General features: G+C 45.5%; 1 protein-coding gene across 5 annotated transcripts in view; it reads left to right on the top strand.

The window, feature by feature from the left end:
• The window catches only part of FAM135B (family with sequence similarity 135 member B), a 263682-nt gene extending 239408 nt beyond the window's left edge, over positions 1 to 24274 (top strand). For 4 of the 5 annotated variants that reach the window (XM_061438529.1, XM_061438527.1, XM_061438530.1 and 1 more), the window contains exons 13-20: positions 1196 to 3212; positions 5462 to 5628; positions 7097 to 7188; positions 8211 to 8308; positions 10288 to 10439; positions 13954 to 14064; positions 15581 to 15694; positions 16001 to 24274. In XM_061438529.1, the coding sequence (XP_061294513.1) occupies positions 1196 to 3212; positions 5462 to 5628; positions 7097 to 7188; positions 8211 to 8308; positions 10288 to 10439; positions 13954 to 14064; positions 15581 to 15694; positions 16001 to 16206 (2957 nt within the window). In that variant the 3' untranslated portion in view covers positions 16207 to 24274. Of the gene's footprint in view, positions 1 to 1195; positions 3213 to 5461; positions 5629 to 7096; positions 7189 to 8210; positions 8309 to 10287; positions 10440 to 13953; positions 14065 to 15580; positions 15695 to 16000 lie in introns of those variants that run through there. The other variant, XM_061438531.1, reaches the window with a different exon arrangement.
• The last annotated feature ends 304 nt before the right edge of the window (positions 24275 to 24578 follow it).

The raw sequence follows: 24578 nt of genomic DNA on the forward strand, positions 1-24578 counted from the left end.
AGTCCAACTCTCACATCCATACATGACCACTGGAAAAACCATAGCCTTGACTAGATGGACCTTTGTTGGCAAAGTAACATTTCTGCTTTTCAATATGCTATCTAGGTTGGTCATAACTTTCCTTCCAAGGAGGAAGCGTCTTTTAATTTCATGGCTGCAGTCACCATCTGCAGTGATTTTGAAGCCCCAAAAAATAAAATTTGACACTGTTTCCACTGTTTCCCCATCTATTTCCCATGAAGTGATGGGACCAGATGCCATGATCTCTTCGTTTTCTGAATGTTGAGCTTTAAGCCAACTTTTTCACTCTCCTCTTTCACTTTCATCAAGAGGCTTTTGAGTTCCTCTTCACTTTCTGCCATAAGGGTGGTGTCATCTGCATATCTGAGGTTATTGATATTCCTGACGGCAATCTTGATTCCAGCTTGTGCTTCTTCCAGCCCAGCATTTCTCATGATGTACTCTGCATAGAAGTTAAATAAGCAGGCTGACAATATACAGCCTTGACGGACTCCTTTTCCTATTTGGAACCAGTCTGTTGTTCCATGTCCAGTTCTAACGGTTGCTTCCTGACCTGCATATAGGTTTCTCAAGAGGCAGGTCAGGTGGTCTGGAATTCCCATCTCTTCCAGAATTTTCCATAGTTTATTGTGATCCACACAGTCAAAGGCTTTGGCATAGTCAATAAAGCAGAAATGGATGTTATATGTATGTTAATCTTCATTATATTTATATGGTTGAACTACAGAAAATTTGAACAGTTGGAAAAGATATTTAAAATAAGCACCGCTGTCTATCAGAATCCAACACAAATAACTGACATCCTTTGTTATCGTTTAGTCGTTAAGTCATGTCCGACTCTTTGCAGCCGCATGGACTGTATCCTGTCAGGCTCCTCTGTCCATGGGATTTCCCAGGCAAGAATACTGGAGTGTGTTGCCATGCCCTTCTCCAGGGGATATTCATGATACAGGGATCAAACCTGCATCTCCTGCATTGGCAGGTGGATTCTTTACCACTGAGCCACCAGGGAAGCCCTTCTTACTTGTGAAATTTCGAGAATTTAGAGGTTATCTCTCAGGATCAAGGACTAGAGTGCAGATAAACTCTTTATTATACAATCAAGTGGATCATTTGTGAATGTAGATTTTGAAGAGTATAACACATTTTTCTTTCTTTTTTTTTCTTTCTGTAGGATGTAATTTGAATATTTACCCTAATTTTGATGTTCCAGCAACAAGTCCAGCAATAATGAACCTAAACAACAGAGAGGAGAACCTTGTTGTAAATAGAAAATCACCTCTGAGGGAAAACCTAGTCTTGGCCTCCATGAAATCATCCCCCACAGACTCTGATGAGGAGGTTATTAGGTGTCCAGGGCCCAGTAAGAATGTCGCCACACCCAGTCATACGGACGTGTGCTCTGAATCTCAGGTGTATCTGACAGTTGGTGAATTCCAGAGCAAGGCAGGTGTGCCTGAAGTTGACCATCAGACTGGCCCAAGGTCTGATGTTGGGGGGCATCTGCTGGCAGATGAGGATCTGCCCAGGAGGAGCCCTGGTCCAGAGGATGGCCAGGCCCCAGTACTGACCTACATTGATGTGAAATCTAGCAATAAGAACCCCTTCAGAACAGAACCCACAGTGCCCACTGGCGCCCAGCACGACAGTGGGTGCTCCAGAGCCAAGCACGAATTAGGCAGAACTGAGCGAAGCAAAGGGGTAGCCGGTGGAAGTCATCACTGTGCCGTCTCTTCAGAGAAAACCACCCTGCATGAGTTAAGCAGTCTAGGAAAGGGGGTGGGCCAAGGGAGCAAGATGGTGCTGCTGAGTCTGAAGGTCAGCCCCTCGGAGCCCTGCGAGCCCCTGAACTCTTCTTTGAGGGACCCTTTGGACATCAAGGGTTTGGCAAAGGACCCTCACATAGAGGAGAAGGAGGAAGTGTGTGTCCTCTCTGGGGTCATCAAGAGATCTGCTTCCATCATCTCCGACTCAGGCATTGAGAGCGAGCCAAGCTCTGTCGCCTGGTCCGAGGCTCGCAGCAGAACCCTGGAGCTACCCAGTGACAGGGACTTCTTGCACCAGCTGGTCCGAAGACATGCCCTGCACAGAAACTCCCTGGAAGGGGGGCACACTGAAAGCAACACGAGCTTGCCGAGCGGGATCCAGGCCTCCCTCACGTCCATTAGCTCTTTGCCTTTCGAGGAGGAGGAGCGGGAACTGGCACTCACGAAGCTGACCAAGTCAGTGTCCGCCCCCCAGATCAGTAGCCCCGAGGAGTCTGCTGAAGATGCGGACTCCACGCGGCATGGGGGAGGTCCCTCTGAAACTTCAGCTGTGCCCACCGAGAGCACCAACCCCTCAGGACGCTGCCTTCAACCCAGCAATGGCCCCACAATCCAGGAAGCCAGGGTCGACTATGGCCTTGTGGAGGAAGTCTCAGATGCTGACAACCTGCAGGGCCCCGGTTACATAGATATCCCCAAAGGTCAAGAGCATCAGTTTGACCCCCAAGGCCCCTGTTGTCTGGATGGCAGGACTGACCACCCTCCAGGTGTTGAAACCAAAGGTCTGGGTTTAAAAGTACCACGCCTCCTCGGACTTGAATCACCTGGGCACAGAGTTTTGCCCAGAGAACTCGTGGAGACCCCGAAAGGCGTGCCTGGAGACTCCGATGTGGGGACAGGAGCTCCTCTCGACAGCGACATGTTGGACGTTGAGAGTTTCACCTACCCCAGGGTGCCTGAAGTGAGCTGTGCACCAGCCGCCAAAACCATCGACGTGGATTCTGCAGGTGAGCAAAGCAGCTCCCTTGGCATCACGGAGGATACGGCACCGAGCAGAGGAGCTGACACCTTCCCAGAGGATGAGCGTGAAGCAAGCGCGGGCTCCACTGTGACTCCGTCCGTTCCCTCCCAGGTTACGGGAAACCAGGAGCCCAGGGCAGGCACCTCCATCCTGCTGTCCCACGTGACCTCTGCAGAGAGCTCCTCCCTGGACAGCCTGAAAGCTGTCGAGGTCGTCAACCTGTCTGTGTCCTGCGCTGCCACCTGTCTCCCTTTCTCGTCTGTGCCCAAGGAGACCCCTGCCAGGGCTGGATTCTCTTCCAAACAGACCCCGTTCCCCATCACTCATCAACCTTTGGGCTCCTTTGGAGTCGTTCCTAACCATTCCAGAAAGCTGGAGGAGGAAGTCAGCGAAAGGATGTTCAGGTAGGTTTGCTGATGGCTAACCTATCCCAGCATCATCTTTCAGACTTTCCCACATATTCCGCAGTTTCACGCATACTGTTTCAGGATTGCATATCAGGTATTTTCTGATTTAAATAAAGTAAGATGCTCCTATTGTACAAGTCAGGAATGTAGAATAGTAAAAGGAAGTAAAAATGATCAATAACCTCACCTCTCAAATATAGCCCATGTGTAAGTTCTTCTATATTTTTTCCTGTGTGCATTTTTATGTATATATTGTGTTGTTTTTCTTTACTCACTAAATCGTGTCCAACTCTTTGCGACTCCGTGGACTACAGCCATCCAAGCTCCTTTGTCCATGGGATTTCCCAGGCAAGAAAATTGGAATGGGTTGCCATTTCCTTCTCCAATGTATATATTATTAATCTGCAAAAGTAAGATAATTTTTACCAACTCCAAGTTTTTTCCAGCTTCATATATTGGAAACATCTTTCTATGTTTATAAATCTATTTTGCATTACCATTTTGGTGTTTAAATAATATTCCATTGTATAAATGCACCATGAATTATTAACAAAATCCTTTAGAGATAAACTGTAAATGTTTTTTCAGTTTTTCTTATGATGAATGACCTCTGTCTTTGCACAATTCCTTTAAGAGCCATTTGAGAATAGGACTAATTCATCAGATTTTCTTCCTAAATACCTCTTGTGTGATTATTAAGTTTAATATTCCTTTTGAAATGCCAGAATCCAGCCCTTTATCCTTGTCTTAGGTTTGCATTCATAGTAGTCCTTCCCCTATAAACTATGCATTTGATTAAATTTAGTATTGAATCATTTAACCAAAATATCCCATTTCACTCACTTGTTCAAAAAAGCTTTGAACAGTTACCCATTAATAATATCTCTGAAAGAAATGGCACAGACAGGTAAATTTTGGATCCCATGTTTTATGAAGACTATTAAATACCTATCCTATGCCCATGTCATCAGTTTAATTAATACATGGCAGAACTGTCCAGCACTGGCTAGTGTTCTGGGCTCTCAGTCTAAGAAGGAGGTGGAGAGATGACAGAAGCAGATGAGAGCAGTTGAGTACACGGGGTGGTTCATGTGTGCACAGCTGAGCCAGAAAAAGGAGGACCTAATTTTTCTGTGGAGCAATAAATGTGGATGGAAATGGATGGTGGCCAGGAGAAGCTTTTTAGAGATGACACCCAAGTGGAGGAGAAACTATGAGACATCCTGTTGATGACAATGATGGTGATGATGAGAAGGCTGGTAATAGATTTCATCTTTTTATTTCACTATTTAATCTGTTTCAAGTACTATTTTAAGCATTTTGCATTGATTATATTGCTTCAAACACAAAACAAAGACGACTCTGAATTCAACGAGGGTGTGATTCCCCTCATTTTTCACAAATGAGGAAACAATGCAGGGAGGTTACTAGTCGGCCCACGGTGGTTGTGGTTGCTGCTTGGTCACTCAGTTGTGTCTAACTCTTTGCCGCCCCATGGACTGTAGCCCACCAGGATCTTCCATCCATGGGATTTTCCAGGCAAGAATACTGGAGTGGGTTGCTGTTTCCTTCTCCAGGGGATCTTCCCAACCCAGGGATGGAACCCATGTCTCCTGCATCGACAGGCAGATTCTTTACTACTGAGCCACTAGGGAAACCCCCAGTAGTAACGGTCAAAGCTGAGATTGTGACCTTGGGGTTCTGACTCCTGTGTTCGTGCTTTTAATCACCACCTGGTCAGGTAGCCAGGCAAAGAAGATGATAACCAGGTGGGAAAGGCATTTCAGGCAGATAGACCCGAATACACAAATGCATGGAAGTAAAGAGAAGAGACATAATTCATGCAGGGAATGAAATATCTCCTCCAACTGTTCTTTTGGGGGCTGGGGGATGATGCTGGAGAAGTTGGTGGAGGCCAGGGTAATAAACTTTCATTCCTGGAACACTGCTTAAAGATTGTATGGGTCCTTGAAGCTGGATAGACTCTCTGGGGTTCTGTTCATTGCAGGAACCGCATCTGCAGAAACCAACTCAATCTAGCCTTTGTTTTTCCTGGATTGCTTTCTTGCCTCCTTCAGAACCAAGCCTCCTTCACTAGCCTCTCCCTTGAGGTACCATATTCAGCCTTTGCTGCTTGGCAGAGACTTCCTTGTAGATGTTCATCACTCCTACATCTCAGCTCAACTCATCTCCTGTTCAATGTGGAGCACACAGCTCGGCTTGTGATTAATTAGTGTATTCTCCAGTTTTTATCAGGCCAAAGAGAAATTTAAAAAAGAGCTGAAGATTGATGGATTTCTGTACAGTGACTTATCTGTACTAGCTTCTGACATACCGTATTTCCCACCAGAGGAAGAGGAAGAAAATTTGGAAGATGGGATTCACCTGGTAGTCTGTGTCCATGGCCTGGATGGTGAGTTCTAACAGGTTTTCTCCTCAAAAGGTGACATAGACACATTATCACATTTATGATTGACTCTAGATCAGGGAGTTGTTCAACAAATGATCAGTAGGCAACTGTGGATTGATAGTAAGTATACTGGATCTAGGAAAATGGCATGGCCTTGCTCCCAAAGGAAATATCTCTTTGGCCAAAAATATGTTCAAGCTAATGAAATACCCAAATGAATGAATTAATGCAATGGAGGGATAAATAAGTCATATCCACTTTAGATGGGATCTAACAAATAAGTAAGGGTCAGAGAAATGAAAGGGCTTCTCTAGGGCTTCACTGTTGCTGAGCAGCAAAACCTGTGGTCTCATACTTCTTATGATAACTAAATAGGGAATGGTGATAACTTTACTTCCGTGACACACTCTTGTTAATATCCTTAATTTTTCTCACTCTTGGGGCTAATGCATTTAATTGTCTGTATCCAGTCCTGGCTATATGCATCACATACCAGAACGCTGAGTCAATAGGTCTATTTGGTGAAATGTTCAAGAATCCAGCGGTAGATCACCCATTCCAGATGATGATGATGGTGGTGGTGGTGGTGGTGGTGATGATGAAGACCAGGTTGTATACATCACTCACCATGGTCCCAGAGCCTTTTTAGCTGCTTAATATGTATTAATGTGGTTGATCCTGACAAGAGCCCTGCAGAGTAGCTGCTATTATCTACCCCATTTATAAAGGGGGAAACTGAGTAAGAGGGCAGCTCAGTAACTTGTATAAGGTCCCACAGCAACTGCAGTTGACTCTCCATGGTGGTCTAGTGGTTGAGACTTTGCCTTCCAGTGCAGGAGCTGGGGATTCAATCCCTGGTCAGGGAACTAAATCCCACCTGCCTCATGGCCAAAAAACCAAAACATAAAACAAGAACAAATTCCACAAATTGTAGCAAATTCAATAAAGACTTTAAAAATGGTCCACATCAAAAAAAAAAAATAGCTATCAATGCGGGAGGGAATATATATGTACTTGCAGCTGATCTGCACTGTTACAGCAGAAACCAACACAACATTATAAAGTAATTATCCTCCAATTAAAAATAAATTAAAAAAACACCTATCAGGCTGGGTTTTGCTGCTTATCAACAACACTTGCAGAAAGTCCTGAATAAACAGAACTGTCAAAGAAGGGAGGGGCAGCGTGTCTTCAACTCTTCCTGGACCATTACGTTCACAAGCCAGAAACTGGTAGATCGGGGAATAATCCCAGTGAGAGAGGGCTGCCAGGGTGGCCCTGAGCCTGTGTGGATGGGAGGAGGGAGCAGCACAGGGACCAGTGGACTGGGCGTGTGTTAGTTGCTTTTATTATGGACTTACTGAAAAATGGGAAATAGGAGGGATAGGAGAGAAATAAGAAGTACATCCTTAGTGTGTCAGAGGTCACATGATTCAATGTGGGTCTATGTGGGGTCATCTATCCTCTTTAGGGAACAGTGCAGACCTCCGGCTGGTAAAGACTTTCATAGAACTGGGGCTCCCTGGAGGAAAACTGGATTTCCTCATGTCTGAGAAGAATCAGGTATGACAACAAAAACATCTGAACCGAAACAATCCCTGAGTCACGTCTTAGATGAGCCTCCTAAAGTCGCTGTGATGGTTATGGCTACACAGGTGGGAGGGAGCTTTGCCAGGTGACCCTGGCCAGGTGCTCAGGTCTGGAGAGCTCCTTTTCCTTGGGGAGGAGGAAATAGTAAGAAGGGGGAACATGTGGATCGGGTGACTGGCCCTCTAGACCTCACAGGTCGTAGGTTGGCTGACAGCTTGGAGCATAAACGATGGGGCATCCGTGGGTCTGTCTGGGGAAGAGGTTTGTCACTGGTGTCGGTGTAACTGGTAGAGCTGGATCGTGACCTTTTCATCACCAGAGGGAAACTATGGAGCCTTTGCCATTTCAGGGCTGGAACTTTAATGGGGTGTCAAGGTAGATGAGACTTGCAAGAGTCCATGACCAAGAGGGGGGTTGGGTGTTGTCACTGATTCCCAGCCCAGGGGACTTGAGATGGATGAGGCTAAGTATCCTCTGGAGGCAGAGAACGGCTTGTAGCTAAAGGGTCTCATGGCCACGGAACATGGGAGCTGCACAGAGAATAGTCAACAAGCGAACACGGGATGTTAGTCTCACTGCTCCCCTCTTAGTGGTCAGTCCTTTTCCTTATCTCTGACACCTGCTTTGTGCAAGGCCGTGCACTCTGCAGGGTGAAGGAACAGACACGTGAGGAAGAGGAAAGAGAATCATTTCGAACGTCTTCGATGTGCTGAGCACTTGTACCTGTTTGCTCTTTTAATCTTCACAACCTTTCTTTGAAGTGTGGACCTTGTTATCTCCCCACGGAAAAGGGAACCCATAGTCAGTCCAACCTGGAAAGCCCCAGTTGGGGGCTCCTTTTCTTGATATTGAATCCTAATTTGTAGCCCGAAGGTCAGGCATGGGCACACACCCAGGATATGCCCTGAGGCTTGGTGGAGGAAAACGAGCTTGCGCACAGAGCCTGGCCTTGTGCAACTGCCCCCTCGACACCCGTTTCGTCTCTCTCCTTCCAGATGGACACGTTTGCGGATTTTGATACCATGACCGATCGGTTACTGGATGAAATAATTCAGCACATCCAGTTGTACAACCTCTCCATATCGAGAATTAGGTAAAAGGAAACCACAGGTAGTTAATGCTGGGGGGAGCGGTGCCCTTTTTAAGTGTTTGCTGTGTACGAGTTCAGCACGATGCCATCTGAATACCAGGCTGGGATTAGTTAACTTAGGGCTTTCAAGGGACTAGATTACTTCCAGAGCAGCCGTGGATCCCAAGCCTGCTTGACACACCCATGTCTGGCATAGCCGCTGTGTAGAAGCCTACAGCTTGTGCAGCTCAGTACAAAGAGAACTGGGCTTAAGTATGTGTGTTCTGTGTGCTCAGTCGTGTCTAACTCTTTGTGACCCTTTGGGCTGTAGCTTGCCAGACTCCTCTGACCACAGGATTTTTTCAGGCAAGAATACTGGAGCGGGTAGCCATTTCCTTCTCCAGGGATCTTCCCGACCCAGACATCAAACCTGCGTCCCTGCATTTCCTGCATTGCAGGTAGATTCTTTACCTGCTGAGCCATCAGGGAAGGCCTTAAACAAATACTCTAGGTTTTAAATCCCTATTCTTTTGACAGTTACAAGTTTGTGTCTGCATTCTACCATGTAACCTTGAACAAGCTTTCTACATCTCTGATCCTCTGTTTCCCCATTTATTAAGTGGGACCAGCCCGAGGGGATTCACTAGCTGCCGCATAAAAGGGCTTCATTCAGCACTAACTGTGACCTTACACTGTAATAGACAACTGGGTGTCAATGTTGAAAGGATTAAGGGGATAGTCCATAGCGTGTTCCTCAGGCATTTGCCAATGTGGACACATCTGGAAATGAGTCCTCGATAGCCACCATCCTATTTAGGCCTTGGGGATGAACCATCACTTCTTTATTTCACAAATGAGGATTCAGAGGTTGACAGAGTTAGATGAAAATAAAAGGGTGTGGGAATTCCCTGGAGGTCCAGTGGTTAGGGCTCCGTACTCACTGCCAGGGCCTGCTTTCGACCTCTAGTCAGGGAACTAAAATCCCACAAGCTGCACAGCACAGTCAGACAAATAGACTGTCAACAAACTGAAAAATTCATGGGAATTCCCTGGTGGTCTAGTTGTTAGGACTTGGTGCCTTCATTGCCAAAGACCTGGGTTCAATCCCTGGTCGGGTTACTAAGATCCTGCAAGCCCCACAGTGGAAACAAAATTAATAATGATAATAGTAAAAAGTAAGTGGATACCAGGGCTTCCCTGGTATTTCAGACGGTAAAGAATCTGCCTGCAATGAAGGAGACCCAGGTTTGATCCCTCGGTTGGGAAGATCCCCAGAGAAGGGAATGGCAACCTACTCCAGTATTCTTGCCTGGAGAATCCCATGGACAGAGGAGCCTGGCAGTCTATAGTCCATGGAGTTGCAAAGAGTTGGACAGGACTGAGTAACTAACACTTTCACTTAAACTTTTCAAGAGGATACACAGGAGAAGAGCTAGGGAACTCTGCCTCTCATCTAGTTGGGTTTCTGTAAATAATTATTTAAGCTCAAAGTGCTGATGTGTGGGATTCACAGATCTCGAAGCAGTGGAGCAGCTGGAGCAGAGAGTGTGCGGGGGGCTGAGCAGGGTGACGGAGGGTGGAGTAGCCCTGGAGAGGCAGGTGGAAGTGGGCCAGGCTGAGAAGCCGGGACTTGACCCTATGAATGACCAGGAGGGTTCGTGCCCCATGTGTATTCCAGAAAGGACCCCCAGGTGTCCCGAGGGGGGCGTAGAGATCAGAACTGGGTGGAGGGGCTGCTCTAATAACAATGTGGGAAGGTGCTCATACTTGTGATCACACTGGGCCCAGGGTCTCCATCACAAGGCTCCATCCTGGGCTCCACGTATCCAGCATTTGGAAACCCAATGGGGATGAATTATTGCCCCCCGCCACTTCGCCCCACATGTCCCCCTAAATCCTGAGGGAGCTGGAGGCTGGCTCACCCCTTGTGCTCCTGGCGCAGCGTCTTCTGGGCTGCTGCCGTCCTGCGCTCACTCACATGGACCCTTCCCATCTCTCCATAGCTTCATCGGCCATTCTCTCGGCAACATCATCATCCGATCGGTCCTCACGCGGCCTCGGTTCCGGTATTACCTCAACAAACTCCACACCTTCCTGTCACTGTCTGGGCCCCACCTGGGGACCCTGTACAACAACAGCGCCCTGGTCAGCACAGGTAAGATGCCACCAGCATCGGCACTCCTCAGCATCATGCAGGGCCCAGGGGAGGGCAAAGCAGAGACAGAGGCTCTTCCTGATGGAGCCTCCTGGCTTTGGAGCCAGCCTCTTCAAAGTGGTGGCGCTGGCTGTCTGCCACTGTCCCCGCACCCATACCCACCTGCCCTCAGGGCAGACTGGGCTGTGTTATGTCCTCACAGGAGGTGGCTCAGATCTGTTTGCTTTCACGTTATTACAGAACATAAGCTGGGAACATAGGTTATTTGACACACTGATATATAACAAATGGAAGTTCTTTCCTTTGTCAAGCTGTCTTCCTTCACAAACCAAGGAAGCCAGTTCTGAACAGAAACAAATGATTTAGACCACATTTTTCCCAACAGTAATTTTGCAACACTAGTGAAATGTCTCACTGAAAAATGAGACATTACCAGTAATCCTTCCAATCTAACATATTTAGAGTGATTCTGTATGGCTCACTCTCCTTATATTTGCATCCATGCACATTTGCATGGCAGCAAGGCTTCCCAGGTGGCTCAGTGGTAAAGAACCTGCCTGCCAGTTCAGGAGACATGGGTTTGATCCCTGGGTTGGAAAGATCCCTGGAGTAGGAAATGGCAAACCACTCCAGTATTCTTGCTTGGAAGATCCCACAGAGAAAGGAGTCTGACAGGCTACAGTCCATGGGGTCACAAAGAGTCAGACACAACTGAGCATGCACATCATCACGTCAATCATAACATATATACACCCTGTGTCTTACTTATTTCCTTGCATTTTATCAAATTCATGTATTTGTGCATGTGACATAATACTCATCCCTGTTACTGTCAGCATAACCAGAGTAAATAGCTGGACTTCGAAATGAAAGGTTGATTTTCACTTTGCTGTATCCTAATTGGATCTGTTCAGTTCAGTTCAGTTACTCACTCATGTCTGACTCTTTCCGACCCCATGGGCTGCAGCACACCAGGTTTCCCTGTTTATCACCAACTCCCAGAGCTTGCTCAAACTCATGTGCATTGAGTCGGTAATGCCATCCAACCATCTTATCCTTTGTCATCCCCTTCTCTTCCTGCCTTCAATCTTTCCCAGCATCAGGGTCTTTGCCAATGAGTCAGTTCTTCGCATTAGGTGGCCAAAGTATTGGAGCTTCAGCTTTAGCATCAGTTCTTCCAATGAACACTCAGGACTGATCTCCTTTATAATGGACTGGTTGGATCTCCTTGCAATCCAAGGGACTCTCAAGAGTCTTCTCCAACACCACAGTTCAAAAGCATCAATTCTTTTGCACTCAGCTTTCCTTATAGTCCAACTCTCACATCCATACAAGACTACTGGAAAAACCATAGCTTTGACTAGATGGACCGTTGTTGGCAAAGTAATGTCTCTGCTTTTTAATATGCTGTCTAGGTTGGTCATAGCTTTTCTTCCAAGGAGCAAGTGTCTTTAATTTCATGGCTGAAATCACCATCTGCAGTGATTTTGGAGCCCAAGAAAATAAAGTCTGTCATTGTTACCATTGTTCCTCCATCTATTTGCCATGAAGTTATAGTCTGGATGCCATGATCTTAGTGTTCTGAATGTTGAGTTTTAAGACAGCTTTTTCACTCTCCTCTTTCATCAAGAGATTCTTTAGTTTCTCTTTGCTTTCTGCCATAACAGTGGAGTCATCTGCATATCAGAGGTTATTGATATTTCTCCCAGCATTCTTGATTCCAGCTTGTGCTTCATCCAGCCCAGCATTTCGCATGATGTACTCTGCACATAAGTTAAATAAGCAGGATGACATTATACAGCCTTGACATACTCCTTTCTCAATTTGGAACCAGTCCATTGTTCCATGTTCAGTTCTAATTGTTGCTTCTTGTCCTGCATACAGGTTTCTCAGGAGGCAGGTCAGGTGGTCTGGTATTCCCATCTCTTTGAAAATTTTCCACAGTTTGCTGTGATCCACACAGTCAAAGGCTTTGGCGTAGTCAATAAAGCAGAAGTAAATATTTTTCTGGAACTCTCTTTCTTTTTCTATGACCCAACGGATGTTGGCAATTTGATCTCTGGTTTCTCTGCCTTTTCTAAATCCAGCTTGAACATCTAGAAGTTCTCAATTCATATACTGTTGAAATCTGGCTTGGAGAATTTTGAGCATTACTTTGCTAGTGTGTGAGATGAGTACAATTGTGCGGTAGTTTGAACATTCTTTGCCATTGCCCTTCTTTGGGATTGGAATTAAAACTAACCTCTTCCGATCCTGTAGCCACTGCTGAGTTTTCCAAATTTGCTGGCATATTGAGTGCGGCACTTTCACAGCATCATCTTTTAGGATTTGAAATAGCTCAGCTGGAATTCCATCACCTCCACTAGCTTTATTCCTAGTGTTGCTTCCGAAGGCCCACTTGACTTTGCACTCCAGGATGTTTGGCTCTCATTAAGATCTTTTTTTGTATAGTTCTTCTGTGTATTCTTGCCACCTTTTCTTAAAATCTTCTGCTTCTGTTAGATCCATACCATTTCTGTCCTTTATTGTGCCCATCTTTGCATGAAATGTTCCCTTGGTATCTCTGATTTTCTTGAAGAGATCTCTAGTCTTTCCCATTCTATTGTTTTCCTCTATTTCTTTGCATTGATCACCAAGGAAGGCTTTCTTATCTCTTCTTGCTATTCCTTGGAACTCTTCATTCAGATGGGTATATGTTTTCTTTTCGCCTTTGATTTTCTCTTCTCTTCTTTCCTCAACTATTTGTAAGGCCTCCTCAGACAACCATTTTGCCTTTTTGCATTTCTTTTTCTTGGGGACAATCTTGATCACTGCCTCCGGTACAGTGTCACGAACCTAGTTCTTTAGGCACTCTGTCTATCAAATCTAGTCTTTTGAATCTATTTGTCACTTCCACTATATAATTTTAAGGAATTTGATTAGGGTAATACCTGAATGGTCTAGTGATTTTCCCTACTTTCTTCAATTTAACTCTGAATTCGGCAATAAGGAGTTCATGATCTGAACCATAGTAAGCTCCCAGTCTTGTTTTTGCTGACTATATAAAGCTTCTCCATCTTTGGCTGCAAAGAATATAACCAATCTGATTTTGGTATTGACCATGTGGTGATGGCCATGTGTAGAGTCGTCTCTTGTGTTGTTAGAAGAGTATTTGCTATGACCAGTTTGTTCTCTTGGCAAAACTCTGTAAGGAGCATCTTTAATTTTTTTTTTCTTTCGGTATTTCAGACTGTTTCCTTAGGCTAGATTTATGGAAGGGGATTGAAAAATCAAAGGGTTTGGTTAACTTCATGACTCTTGAAGCCTGTCTCATAAGATTTTATCTCTGCCTCCGGATTATAACAATACAAATGTATGTCAAACTTCCCAAGGATTTGCTAAATTGCACACTCTCCTTTTTAAGTTAACTAAAAGCCACAGTTGAATGTTAATCTTTCCCCTATTCTTTTTTGCTTTTTTGTTTTTTTGGTTGGATGTGTTTGATGTCGGTCTGGTTTGGTTGTTCTCTTTCTAGGTTTGTGGCTCATGCAGAAACTGAAGAAATCCGGGTCACTTTTGCAGCTGACCTTCAGGGATAATGCTGATCTGCGCAAATGTTTCCTCTACCAACTAAGCCAAAAGACAGGTGAGTGGATCCCCCAGCTGCACCCTGAAGTGGCAGTGAGTGGGAGCTGGAGAGCCAAACCTTGAAACCCAAATTAGATTCAAAGTTGCATTACTTCACTCACAGAAGGGTGTCATCAGGAGCTGCAGTGTGACATAGCTTCCTCAGTTCACAGAGAGCCCAGCGGCTACCCAAGAACTAGCTGCCTCTTGACCATCTCCCCTGCAGCCTGGGGGCCAGAGGCAGGTGTGTGCAGTGTCCTCTACCTTAGAGTTGCAGCATCTACTTCCCACCAAGCTTTTAATGTGCCCAGGTCTGTGTGCCAACCGACAGCTCCTTTACCCGGGTGCAGATTCCCCTACCAAAAGGGCAGGTGGACACTGTCCATTTCTGTTGATAGGGCAGAGGGACATGGGGGTGCTTAAGATCACACCTTTACCCACACTTGCAATGAGGAAGCACATACAGGTGTTGAAGACTCTACCTGCCAAGGGAGTGAGCAGAGCACAGCAGTGACTTTATGTCACTGAGGGAGCAGAGAGGGTGACCAGTTGTTGTACTGAGTCCTGCCCAGCAAGCTGGCCTGACCCAGGGTCTGTCTCATGGGCCACAATCTTCCATCAGTGTCAAAACACTGACTCTGATGCTATCTCTGCCTCCCTGGATGTGAGCCTGGTGTAGCCCTGGACTGATGATAACCTTGGACAAGTTCCTTACCCATGTCTGTATCTGTGTGCTACCATGAGAGCTACACCCCCGTGGGGAAGGGACGGAAGCAGGCTTGGGCAGAGGAGCAGTTGGATCACAGCGTGGCCCCTCCAGAGTTATCCTGCAGAGGGAGGAGGTCTGGTATCTGCCCCCTGCGGATCACTGAGAGTTGGCCAGCCCCAGCTTGTGGTCTTGGGCTGTTATCTGGGATGAAAAGGCTCCCTCCATTGGAGGCGTCCCCCACAGGGTCCCTGGGCTGAAAGCAGATTGACGGGGGACCTGGGTAGAGCACCGCAATGCTGGGATATCCCTGGTGAGCTCGGGGACTGAAAGAATAGGCTGTGATGCTTCAACTGGGAGATCCCTCTGCCTCAGAGCAGGCTGATTCAGGGAGGTGAGGTGACCTGCAGAGCGATGAGGTCAGAGGCTGTTTTCCTCCCGCAGGTGACGGTACTGGGGCTGGCACACAGGGAACCATGGGGTTGGGGAGGAGGAGCGGCAAAATACTAGATTTACTTCCTTATGGACTCCTTTCTGTTCCCGCCCAGAAAGGCATTTTTGTCACTTACCTGTTATTTATCTTCCACTGCTCAGGGTCATGAGCTTAGTTTCTGCGGCTGATGAAGTCAAAGCCGCCCCCTCCCCTCTAACTTGCAGAGCCTCTTTCCCCCGTCCCAGACCCGAAGACCTTCATTCAATGACTCCACTGGTGTGTCTGGTATCTTTCCGCTTTTCCTTTCTCCCGGGCAAGTTTGTGAAATGTGTGCAAAGCAGGGGCTGTGGGTTGAAACCGCCTGAGCAAAACAGCACCCGCCCGGCTTAATTGCAGGTCTGCAGTATTTTAAAAACGTTGTGCTGGTTGCTTCTCCCCAAGACCGCTACGTGCCCTTTCATTCAGCCAGGATCGAGATGTGTAAGACCGCCCTCAGAGACAGACACACAGGTAAGCCACATTTCCTTTCCTTTTCTCTCCTTTTTCTCCTTCCCTTCCTGTTTCTCCTCCATCTCCCTCTTCTTTTTCTTCTCCCTGCCCCCTTCTCCTCCTCCTTCTTTCCTCTTCCTTCTTCTTCGTTTTTGTGACTTTCTGATTTGAAAAGCAAAAGGAAATCATGATGAAGGTAACTCTGCCTAGTAGGGCGCATCAGATATTCTGCCAAGGACTAGGAGCCCAATACATACCTGGTGTTTTTCTGTAGATTCCACTGCTGAACTTTTGCCCCCACCTCTCGTCCATCTTCCCTCCTCCCAGGCCCTGTTTACGCGGAAATGATCAACAACCTTCTTCGCCCTCTGGTGGATGCCAAGGACTGCACTTTGATCCGACACAATGTATTCCACGCCTTGCCCAACACTGCCAACACCCTGATTGGCCGAGCAGCTCACATCGCTGTGCTGGACTCCGAGCTCTTCCTGGAGAAGTTCTTCTTGGTGGCGGGACTCAACTACTTCAAGTAGTGGCTTTGAGCGCGCGGGCCTTGGGGAGCTCGCCAGAAACGTTTAAGATCCATGAGAGCTCTGGCTGAGACATCCTTTTACAGACCTCTGTCATTCCAAGGTTGAGCTCAGAGAGGAAGGCGCTGAGGGGTGGAGGGTGGGGTGGGACCGGACATTCGAGGTGCTTCCCTTTTCGGAGAGTTTGGGAAAGCTGAATCGATAGTGTCAAAGACAAGACTTTGCCCGAACCTGTCTAGCCACCTGGAGTCTCATTCAAGATGCTTTCTAGCAAAATTTGGAGAAAATAAAGAAACAGAATCCTTGGAGTTGGTGAGCCCACCTTCTTAACTCCCATTGGCTCACAGAGAGATGGCTCCAAGTTAACTAGATTTGTTGGGTATGTGACTAGTTCATAGCTTTATCATTTTTGATGCACTCAAGCATTTCAGAACTCAGGTTAACCTCTGTGCAGAAGTGGAACATATTTATGTAAATATAATCCTTAATTGATTCAAATGTGCCACTTGTTCAAGACCGTGTGAACCCATATTCTTATGCTCTCCTCATATTTTCTCAACAAGGGACAAAGGAATGCTTCATAACCTCTGGTTTTATTTCTTAACAGCAGCCGGTGGGGTGATTTGAGGTATAGAGCGATGCTATCAGTAAATGCAAGTTTGTTGCAGAGAAAAATTTAACTGGTGAACTGGCTGCTCCACCTACTCCTCCAGACTTTTTCTATGCATAACCCCGGTTCACACATAATTTTTTGTGATTGCTGACATCTCTGTCTGTAGTAGGGAAAACAGACTGAGACTAACCCTAGCAGAAGGAGGCCCTTAAATGTGCACACACCTGGTGAAGCTCCTGCTGATACCCGTCCAAAGAAATGCTATGTTAGCATTTGACGCACTCGCAAACAAATGAAAACCATCACATGGCCAGCTGCTTCTCCTCTCCGTGGAAGGGGAAAGACATCTTAATGGAGGAGTGCTGGATTTAAAACCTCAGGGGGGCTCTGAGAAGGGTGCTGGTTATCTTTCACTAGAAATGTCTTCTTGCCTTAGGAAAATAAAGGGCTAGGGAAGGTTATCATTGATTCACACACACACACACACACACACACACACACACACACACACACACGAGACAACAGGACAAATGTGAGATCAGACAGAACAACAGCCAGGTTGGGGATTCAAATTGTTATTGGTAAGAGACTTAAGGGGACTTTTGAAAAATTACTGGAGTGTTTAATATGGTTCCAAAGACTGAGTATGCGCTATGGGCTAACAGAAGCCTGCAGGATCATTTAGTTGTAATGAAGGAACACATGACCAAGGACCATAGGGATCATTAACACAGAAGACACGTCTTCTGCAGACAGAAGCTCCTCCCACTTCTGCAAAAGTTGCTTCTGAAACTGAAAACTCGTCTGGAACCAGAATCCTGGTCCCAGCACCTGGATCATAACCTTAGTGATGCCCACCAGTGCCATGGTAGTAAGCCAAGGAATTCTCAGCTGAGACTTTCAGTTCCTCAGGTATTAACAGTGTGACTTTGAAAACACAGTAGACCATGGCAATCAAGTCCAAGTAGACAGCTTTGCAGGAGAGCAGACTGAGGCATTTCTAAAGAAAGGAAAAGCTGGAGAGGGGGTTGGAAAAACCTCTGACACAAGAGATTCAGGGTCTCTGTGGGTCTTCTTCGAAATCTCATTGTATCTTAGTCTTAACATGTATGGGATAAGTAATGCCTTGGGTCACTCTCCCACTGGGTATTTTTCCAAGCTCTTGATGGGCATAGGCTCTGGTTACTCATGAACATGACCAGTCTGCTGTATGACCCAGAGAGGGTGTGGTTCCCACAGTGCAGCCTATGAACTTAGAGTTCCTTACAAGTGCCCAAGTGCAGGGCCGGACCATGGTTTATAGCATCTTCTCCTTTTTGGCCAAATAAGGAGCATTTCATGTTTGTTTTTCCTGTGCCCATCAGCAAAGTTTGTCATCCCCTGGTCATTTGAAAGACCGTGCAGCCAGCGGCTATGAAGCCAGGGTGAATCAATGACTGTCGTCTTTTCCAATAACCAGATGCCATTTTTAACTTCAATATGCTGTCTGGACATAGAACTAATGGCAATAAACATCCAGCTGTGTGGTGCACCTCTTTTTTATAGGGGTGCTCTGCTGTCTTTGTAAACCCTCTCTGGCCTCTGATCATCTATTATAATTGTGTAGAAAGTATATATCTCTATATTGTAAATAAGAGCGTCCAGTGTTGCGTGTCATGCCTCATTTGAAAGGCTTTTTTATGTCTCTTTCTATCGAAGTATAGACATATTATATATATATATATACATAAATATACATATAATGTAAAACAGGGACATTCTATTATTGACTATAAAATTATAACAAAATGCCTGCCAAGATAATAATAGTATGTCTTCATTCTCAACAGAATTTTTGTTTTTGTCTTTATGATTTGTTAAATTTTTCAGAACTAGTTTAGAAGTAAAAATGATTAATATTGAGATGAATGGAATTTGTTGTTCATGAGCCAGACACACCCAAAGAAACGAATGTGAAGCTAAAGTCACCTTGGGGCAAAAGTAATACCTCCATGGCAGGTTGAAATCAGCTGCAGTGATGTGTACCTGGGGAGCAGGTGGGGCGAGAATGGATTCCTATTGGTTTCTGGAGTCCACAGGTGTTCACTGAGCAACTTCCACCTGTGCCAGGTGGGACCACAGAGCTAAAATACAGAGTCTGTGTCCTCAGAGAATGCAAGGAAGATCTGGCCCTGTTAGTAAAGCATGGTGTGATGAGGGCTTTGATGAGACACAGGCAGGATCAAGGGGATTCTAGAAGTCTAGTCTTCATTGCCTGGAGAATAAGAATGGGGCTTTCAAAGGGAGACCTGAAAAGGGTGATACTGACCTTGTACAGCCTGTTACCACCAAGTGTATGCATTCATCAATTCATTTATTCAATCATTCATTCAACAAACACATCTCGAGGGCTTACTGTGTGCCGGGAATGTATTGGTAAGATTCAGTAGTTCATAGTTTAGCAAGGAATATGGCCAATCAGATGGGAAGTTAGAGCAAGCAGGCCCCAGGGAGGTGGCAGGGATCTGATGGTGGCTTAGAGGAGGGACCCTGTGGATGTAGGATGGTGTGTGATCAGAAGGGGCCTCGTGGAAGATTCCGTGTCTACACCTAGACACCAGGCTGAAGAAGAGTTGGCTGGGTGGAGGGTGGGTTGTGGGGACCCTCAGGGAGTGAACAGGGTAAGTAACAGGTTTCATATGAGAGAGAGCTGAGAGCCTTTGTTACACTGGTCAGGCAGATAGAGTCAGTTTTGGTACAAGAAAGGAGGTGTAGGAAGTTAGCCACCATGGGGGATTGCCTTCTTATATCAGGAAGGAATTTCCATCATTAACACTAGTAGGGAAATTTCTGCTCAGTAAGGAGGTCCCATGAGAAACCAGACTCCACAACTGTAATCACATCTCTCTCCAGGGTTACTGAACTGAAAGCACTATCTTAGGTATTTTGCTATATGCTGCTGTTTAGTTGCTAAATCACATCCAACTCTTTTGCAACCCCATGAACTGTGGCTCACCAGGCTCCTCTGTCCATAGGATTCCCAGGCAAGAATACTGGAGTGGGTTACCATTTCCTTCTCTAAGGGGTCTTTCCTTCCCAGGTAATGAACCTGTGTCTCCTGCATTGGTAGGTGAATTCTTTACCACTGAGCCACCAGGGAGGCTATTCTTAGGTATTTACAAGCCCCCAATTGAGAGCTTCCCTGGTGGCTCAGCTGGTTAAGAATCCACCTGGAATGAGGGAGACCTGGGTTTGATTCCTGGGTTGGGAAGATCCCCTGGAGAAGGGAAGGGCTACCCCCTCCAGTGTTCTGGCATGGAGAATTCCAGGGACTGTGTAGTCCATGGGGTCACAAAGAGCCGGACACAACTGAGCAACTTTCACTTTCACTTTCAAATGTAACTGACAGGTTGTCATCCTAGGGTGTAGAGATATTAAGATACATCATATAATTCTAAACACTAAAAGGATCTGGATCAACCATCAGACTTCATGTTTTATTTTTAGCTGGTAGTTTTTAAATTAAAACCTTGAAATCTCAGAACTGGAAGAGGACCAAGGAGTTGTTTCATTCAGACTTTACCTGATATTTAGCATCTGAGCTTTGTTCTCCCAACCTCCACTAACCATGTGAGTCTTCATCCATATATGTCGAAGTGCATACATGAATACTCCTTTGAGGTTACAGGCAGTAGTACATGCATGCCTGCCTGCATGCTTCTTTCAGATAAAGGACTGTCCCACGAAGACTTTTCTAAACCTTCAAGGTGCCTTCCCAAGTCTTTCTATGTCCCTTTCTCTTTTGACTTTTTTTCAAAGCTTTTTATCCCCAAAGTACCTCTTTACCATTACACATAATGCTAGAGATATTGCAATAGAAAACACTATGGAAAGTCTCGAAAAAAGCTGAACTTCTCCCAGTGCTTGTTTTATGTTGAATGGTAATAACACACCTTACTATTCAGTGGATCAAATTCTAAAAACCAGTTTTAGTTTTAGGGAAAAAGGCTCCAGTGCCTCCTCTCACACAAAGGAATGGCCTTACTGTATACAAGTACACTTAGAACAGATGTAAACATATGGCCGTGTGGGTCACGCTCTGTTTATATCTAAGCCAGGTCATAGCCCTACAGTTGATCTTTTCACAGCTAAATTATCAAGTGTCTCCACTTGTGTGTGTCTCCATTTCACAGATGTGGTTATGATAGTATGACTGCAAGGCACGATCCTCAAACCTGAAACTCCATGACTTAACATGGATTCGGAGACCTCTAGAGGTAAAACAAATCCGGGCTCTCATTTATCTTCTTTTTAACATGTGAAGGAGCAAAGGAATGGAAATAACATGCAGCACCCCACTTTGGTTTGCTAGGTCATGTGCATCTATGAGTTCATTTAATCTTTAAAACTCATATAGCATGCAGATGGTATTGGGAGAAGTCAGGTAACTTGACTAAGGTCACACAACTTAGCCATGGTAGAGTCAAGATTCGAGCCCTGAGCTTCCCTGTTATCCTTCATGCTATTGAATGCATCCAGCCCAGAGATGTTAATAGATTGCAAAAGTCATATATCTGTTAAAAATCAATGCCAGGATTCTTCAAATCCTAAACCATAATCTTATGAGTTTTCTCTTATAGCATATTCCTGTTCAAGGCGCCTACATAACTGATAAATGAGATGGCAAAGGAAAACATAATTCAATGATAAGGGTGGTTTAATAAAGCACTGTCCATAAGCATAACGGGGTGATTGGCTGGCCTGTTGGCTCTTGATTAATCATCTGTCTTTCCCAGTCACTGTGTCTCAAGTTTTTCTTTCTCCTACCGGCCTGAAACCACTTTCCCCTAGACCACAATGCGTTCCATAACTGCTCAGACCACACCCTTGCATCTATACTCCTGTCTCTTTCTGCTTTTCCCACATTGGAAGGGCTCCTCATTTTCACATGGGAATCAATTCCTTGTCCGTTGGTTGTGAACCTGGACCCAGTGGTTCATGGCTTGTGGATTCCTGCTTCAGCATGATGTCTTAGCATCAGAGCTCAGTTTTCTCATGTTTCCATGAAGCCACGCTCATCTCCTTCCTGTGTTCTGGTGGCCCTCCTCCATACGCACTCCTTAGAGCAGGAGTCTTGTTTTGCCAGTGTTTCCCATTACAGAGTCAGGGTTCAGTAAGGAAGTTCTGGACAGGCCCAGTTCTTTGAAAGCTTGCGTTTTCTTCTCTAGCACCTCATCCGACACACAGCAATGGATTCCCATAAAGAAACAGTTTGACCTTGGTTCCTGTTTGCCCTCTAGGCTTCTGGATTTGCAAGAGGAAAGTAGTTGTGTCAGAGAAGATCTCACCGTGGCAGGTTCCTGTAACGGGAAGAACCACTGTATCTCTGGGGCGTGCTTTCAAGCCAGGGGGCTAGTGTCCTCAGCTATAAAACAGACTTCCATGGGTCTGCTTTAAAGGTTGCTGTCGGGGTTGGAGGGGCATCTGGATGAGAAAGGGGTAAGCAGAGAGGAACAGTGCCCGAGCAGAGTAAGCACTGAGGGGATGGCTCAGAAATACTTTATAGCAAAAGTTCGCTCTGAGGAATTTTCTTTATAACTCCACACCTTTTTACATTCATATTTGATGGTGTGAAGGAGATCACCCTGTTTGAAACTTGAAGACTCAAACTTCCAGAAGTTAGAACATTCCGTTATGATTCCAAGAGCCTCCAAACTGGAGTTTTCCAGCTCAGTTCATGAATAACAGGATGATCTATGTAGTAAAACTATTTTCCTGCTCAGGGTATAATGTAAGCCATGGTTAAGTTGAGAGGAAGGGCTGAAACCTGATACCCAACTAAGAACAATATTACATCAAATTTAAGGTGTTCAGAAGTGTTAATTCTGTAAATGTCACTCAGAATCTTTTTATTGCATCAAACAAAAAAGACTTTTAGTGCTTGGGCTGAATGTCCTTTAGTCCAAGGTTAAGATTACTGCATATGGCAAAATATCCTGCTCCATCCTTCTTGCTCCAAGGAAGTTTAATAATAATCCAAATACTGAATTTAATAATAATCCTGATAACCTATGCATATATTACTATCTTTTGCTTGTTTTAAACTTTTTTTTTTAAAGGAAGCATCCCATTCTGTCCCACAAACTGTCTTGCTCGTATGTAACAAAATCAAAGTCTGATTTTCCCTTCATTCCTAATATTCCCAGAGCTTACACTTGACTGGATTTCTTTTTAAACAGTGTTTATTTAGTCTCTGCTGAGTTCTATGCTAGCTACAGGTGGCTACAGAAATTCATCAGACGAGACCCTGCCATACAAAAGTTTATAATCTGAGGGGAGGAGAGGAGACCCACATACACAGAATGTCCACCTAGAGTAATAAGGAAAAAGAACAGATGGGAAACACCAAGAACATTACCACTTCAGCATCTCTTAGAACAAGCCAAACTGCTTCTATCAGGATGCCAGCATCCTGCCAGGGTCTGGAAGGAAGAAACTAGCCCAGAGGAGATGCCATAGTGGTATAAGCCGTGCCTCTCATGCAAGACCTCCAAGCTTCCTTGCCGACACTGACACCATCCCTAGGTCAGTGTCAAGTCAGGAAATTTGTCAAAGGAGATGTTCAGTGGTGCCGGTTACAGCTCAGTCTGCCTAGAAGCACCACCTCCTGAATGGCATGTTATCTGTCTGTAGTACAAAGTCTCTAGATGCTCTGTGGCTAAACTGTTTATTCTACTTTTTTTTTCTTTCAAGTTAATAGGGGAAAGTGTGAAAAGTGAAAGTGTTAGTTTCTCTGTCTTGTCTGACTATGATCCCATGGAGTGCAGCCTGCTGGGCTCCTCTGTCATGGAATTCTCCAGGCAGGAATACTGGAGTGGGTTGCCATTCCCTCTGCCAGGGGTTCGTCCCAATCCAGGGATCGAACCCGGGTATCCTGCCTTGCAGGCAGATTCTTTAACGTCTGAGCCACCAGGGAAGCCCCTTAATAGGTGAAACAGATTATCAAATAAATAAATGGTCCACTGATTGTGTCCATAAACATTACCACACTCCAGCTTAACCAGGAGAACCAGCCTGTGGCTTTTTGTTTATCTGTCATACAACGCAGGGCTCTGGAATTCATTTTGTTTTATTATGTTGTAATCTAGTTTTCAAATGTGACCTCCTACCTTGTAGAAGGTAAATAGAGGCAGGGTCTTCAGCACGGTCCCTTTCTCTGAAAAAAGAACCTGAATGTATAGCTTGATGCCACTGTGAATTCCTAATGCATATTTATTCTGGTGACAATGTATACAATAATTATAATCTCCCAAACATCCTTGGAAATTGTAAAATTACGGTGATGGGAATAACAAAGTCATCAGAACCAATATAATTCTACTATTTTTCTACATTTGCTTTTTGGTCGGCATTTTGTGTAGCTCGTGATGTGTATCAATGATAACAACAATCATAATAAAAAAAAATCCTTTGACTTTCTTTGGCCAGGACTTTGTGTTTATGCAATGTACATTAGCCTCTCTCTAGGAATGCACTTAGGGCTGAAGGGGTTATTTCTACGTTTGGTCAGGGGACGTCTGGCAGGTGGAAGTTATTTCTGTTACTCACACGGCAGAAAGGGTCCAGGGTGTCTTGGGGTGGTTGAACAGGGCAGTGAGGAGACTCCAAACTGGCCTTTAGGAGGGTCCAGTCAGGGCATGGGCCGTGTCCTTCAGTGAGCAGGGGACCCCCAAGTCTTCATCCGTATGCCCAGCGCACCCTGTGTACCCGCACAGTTTAACCC

This window comes from Bos javanicus, chromosome 14 (assembly GCF_032452875.1).
Source record: "Bos javanicus breed banteng chromosome 14, ARS-OSU_banteng_1.0, whole genome shotgun sequence".
NCBI classification, from domain to species: domain Eukaryota; kingdom Metazoa; phylum Chordata; class Mammalia; order Artiodactyla; family Bovidae; genus Bos; species Bos javanicus.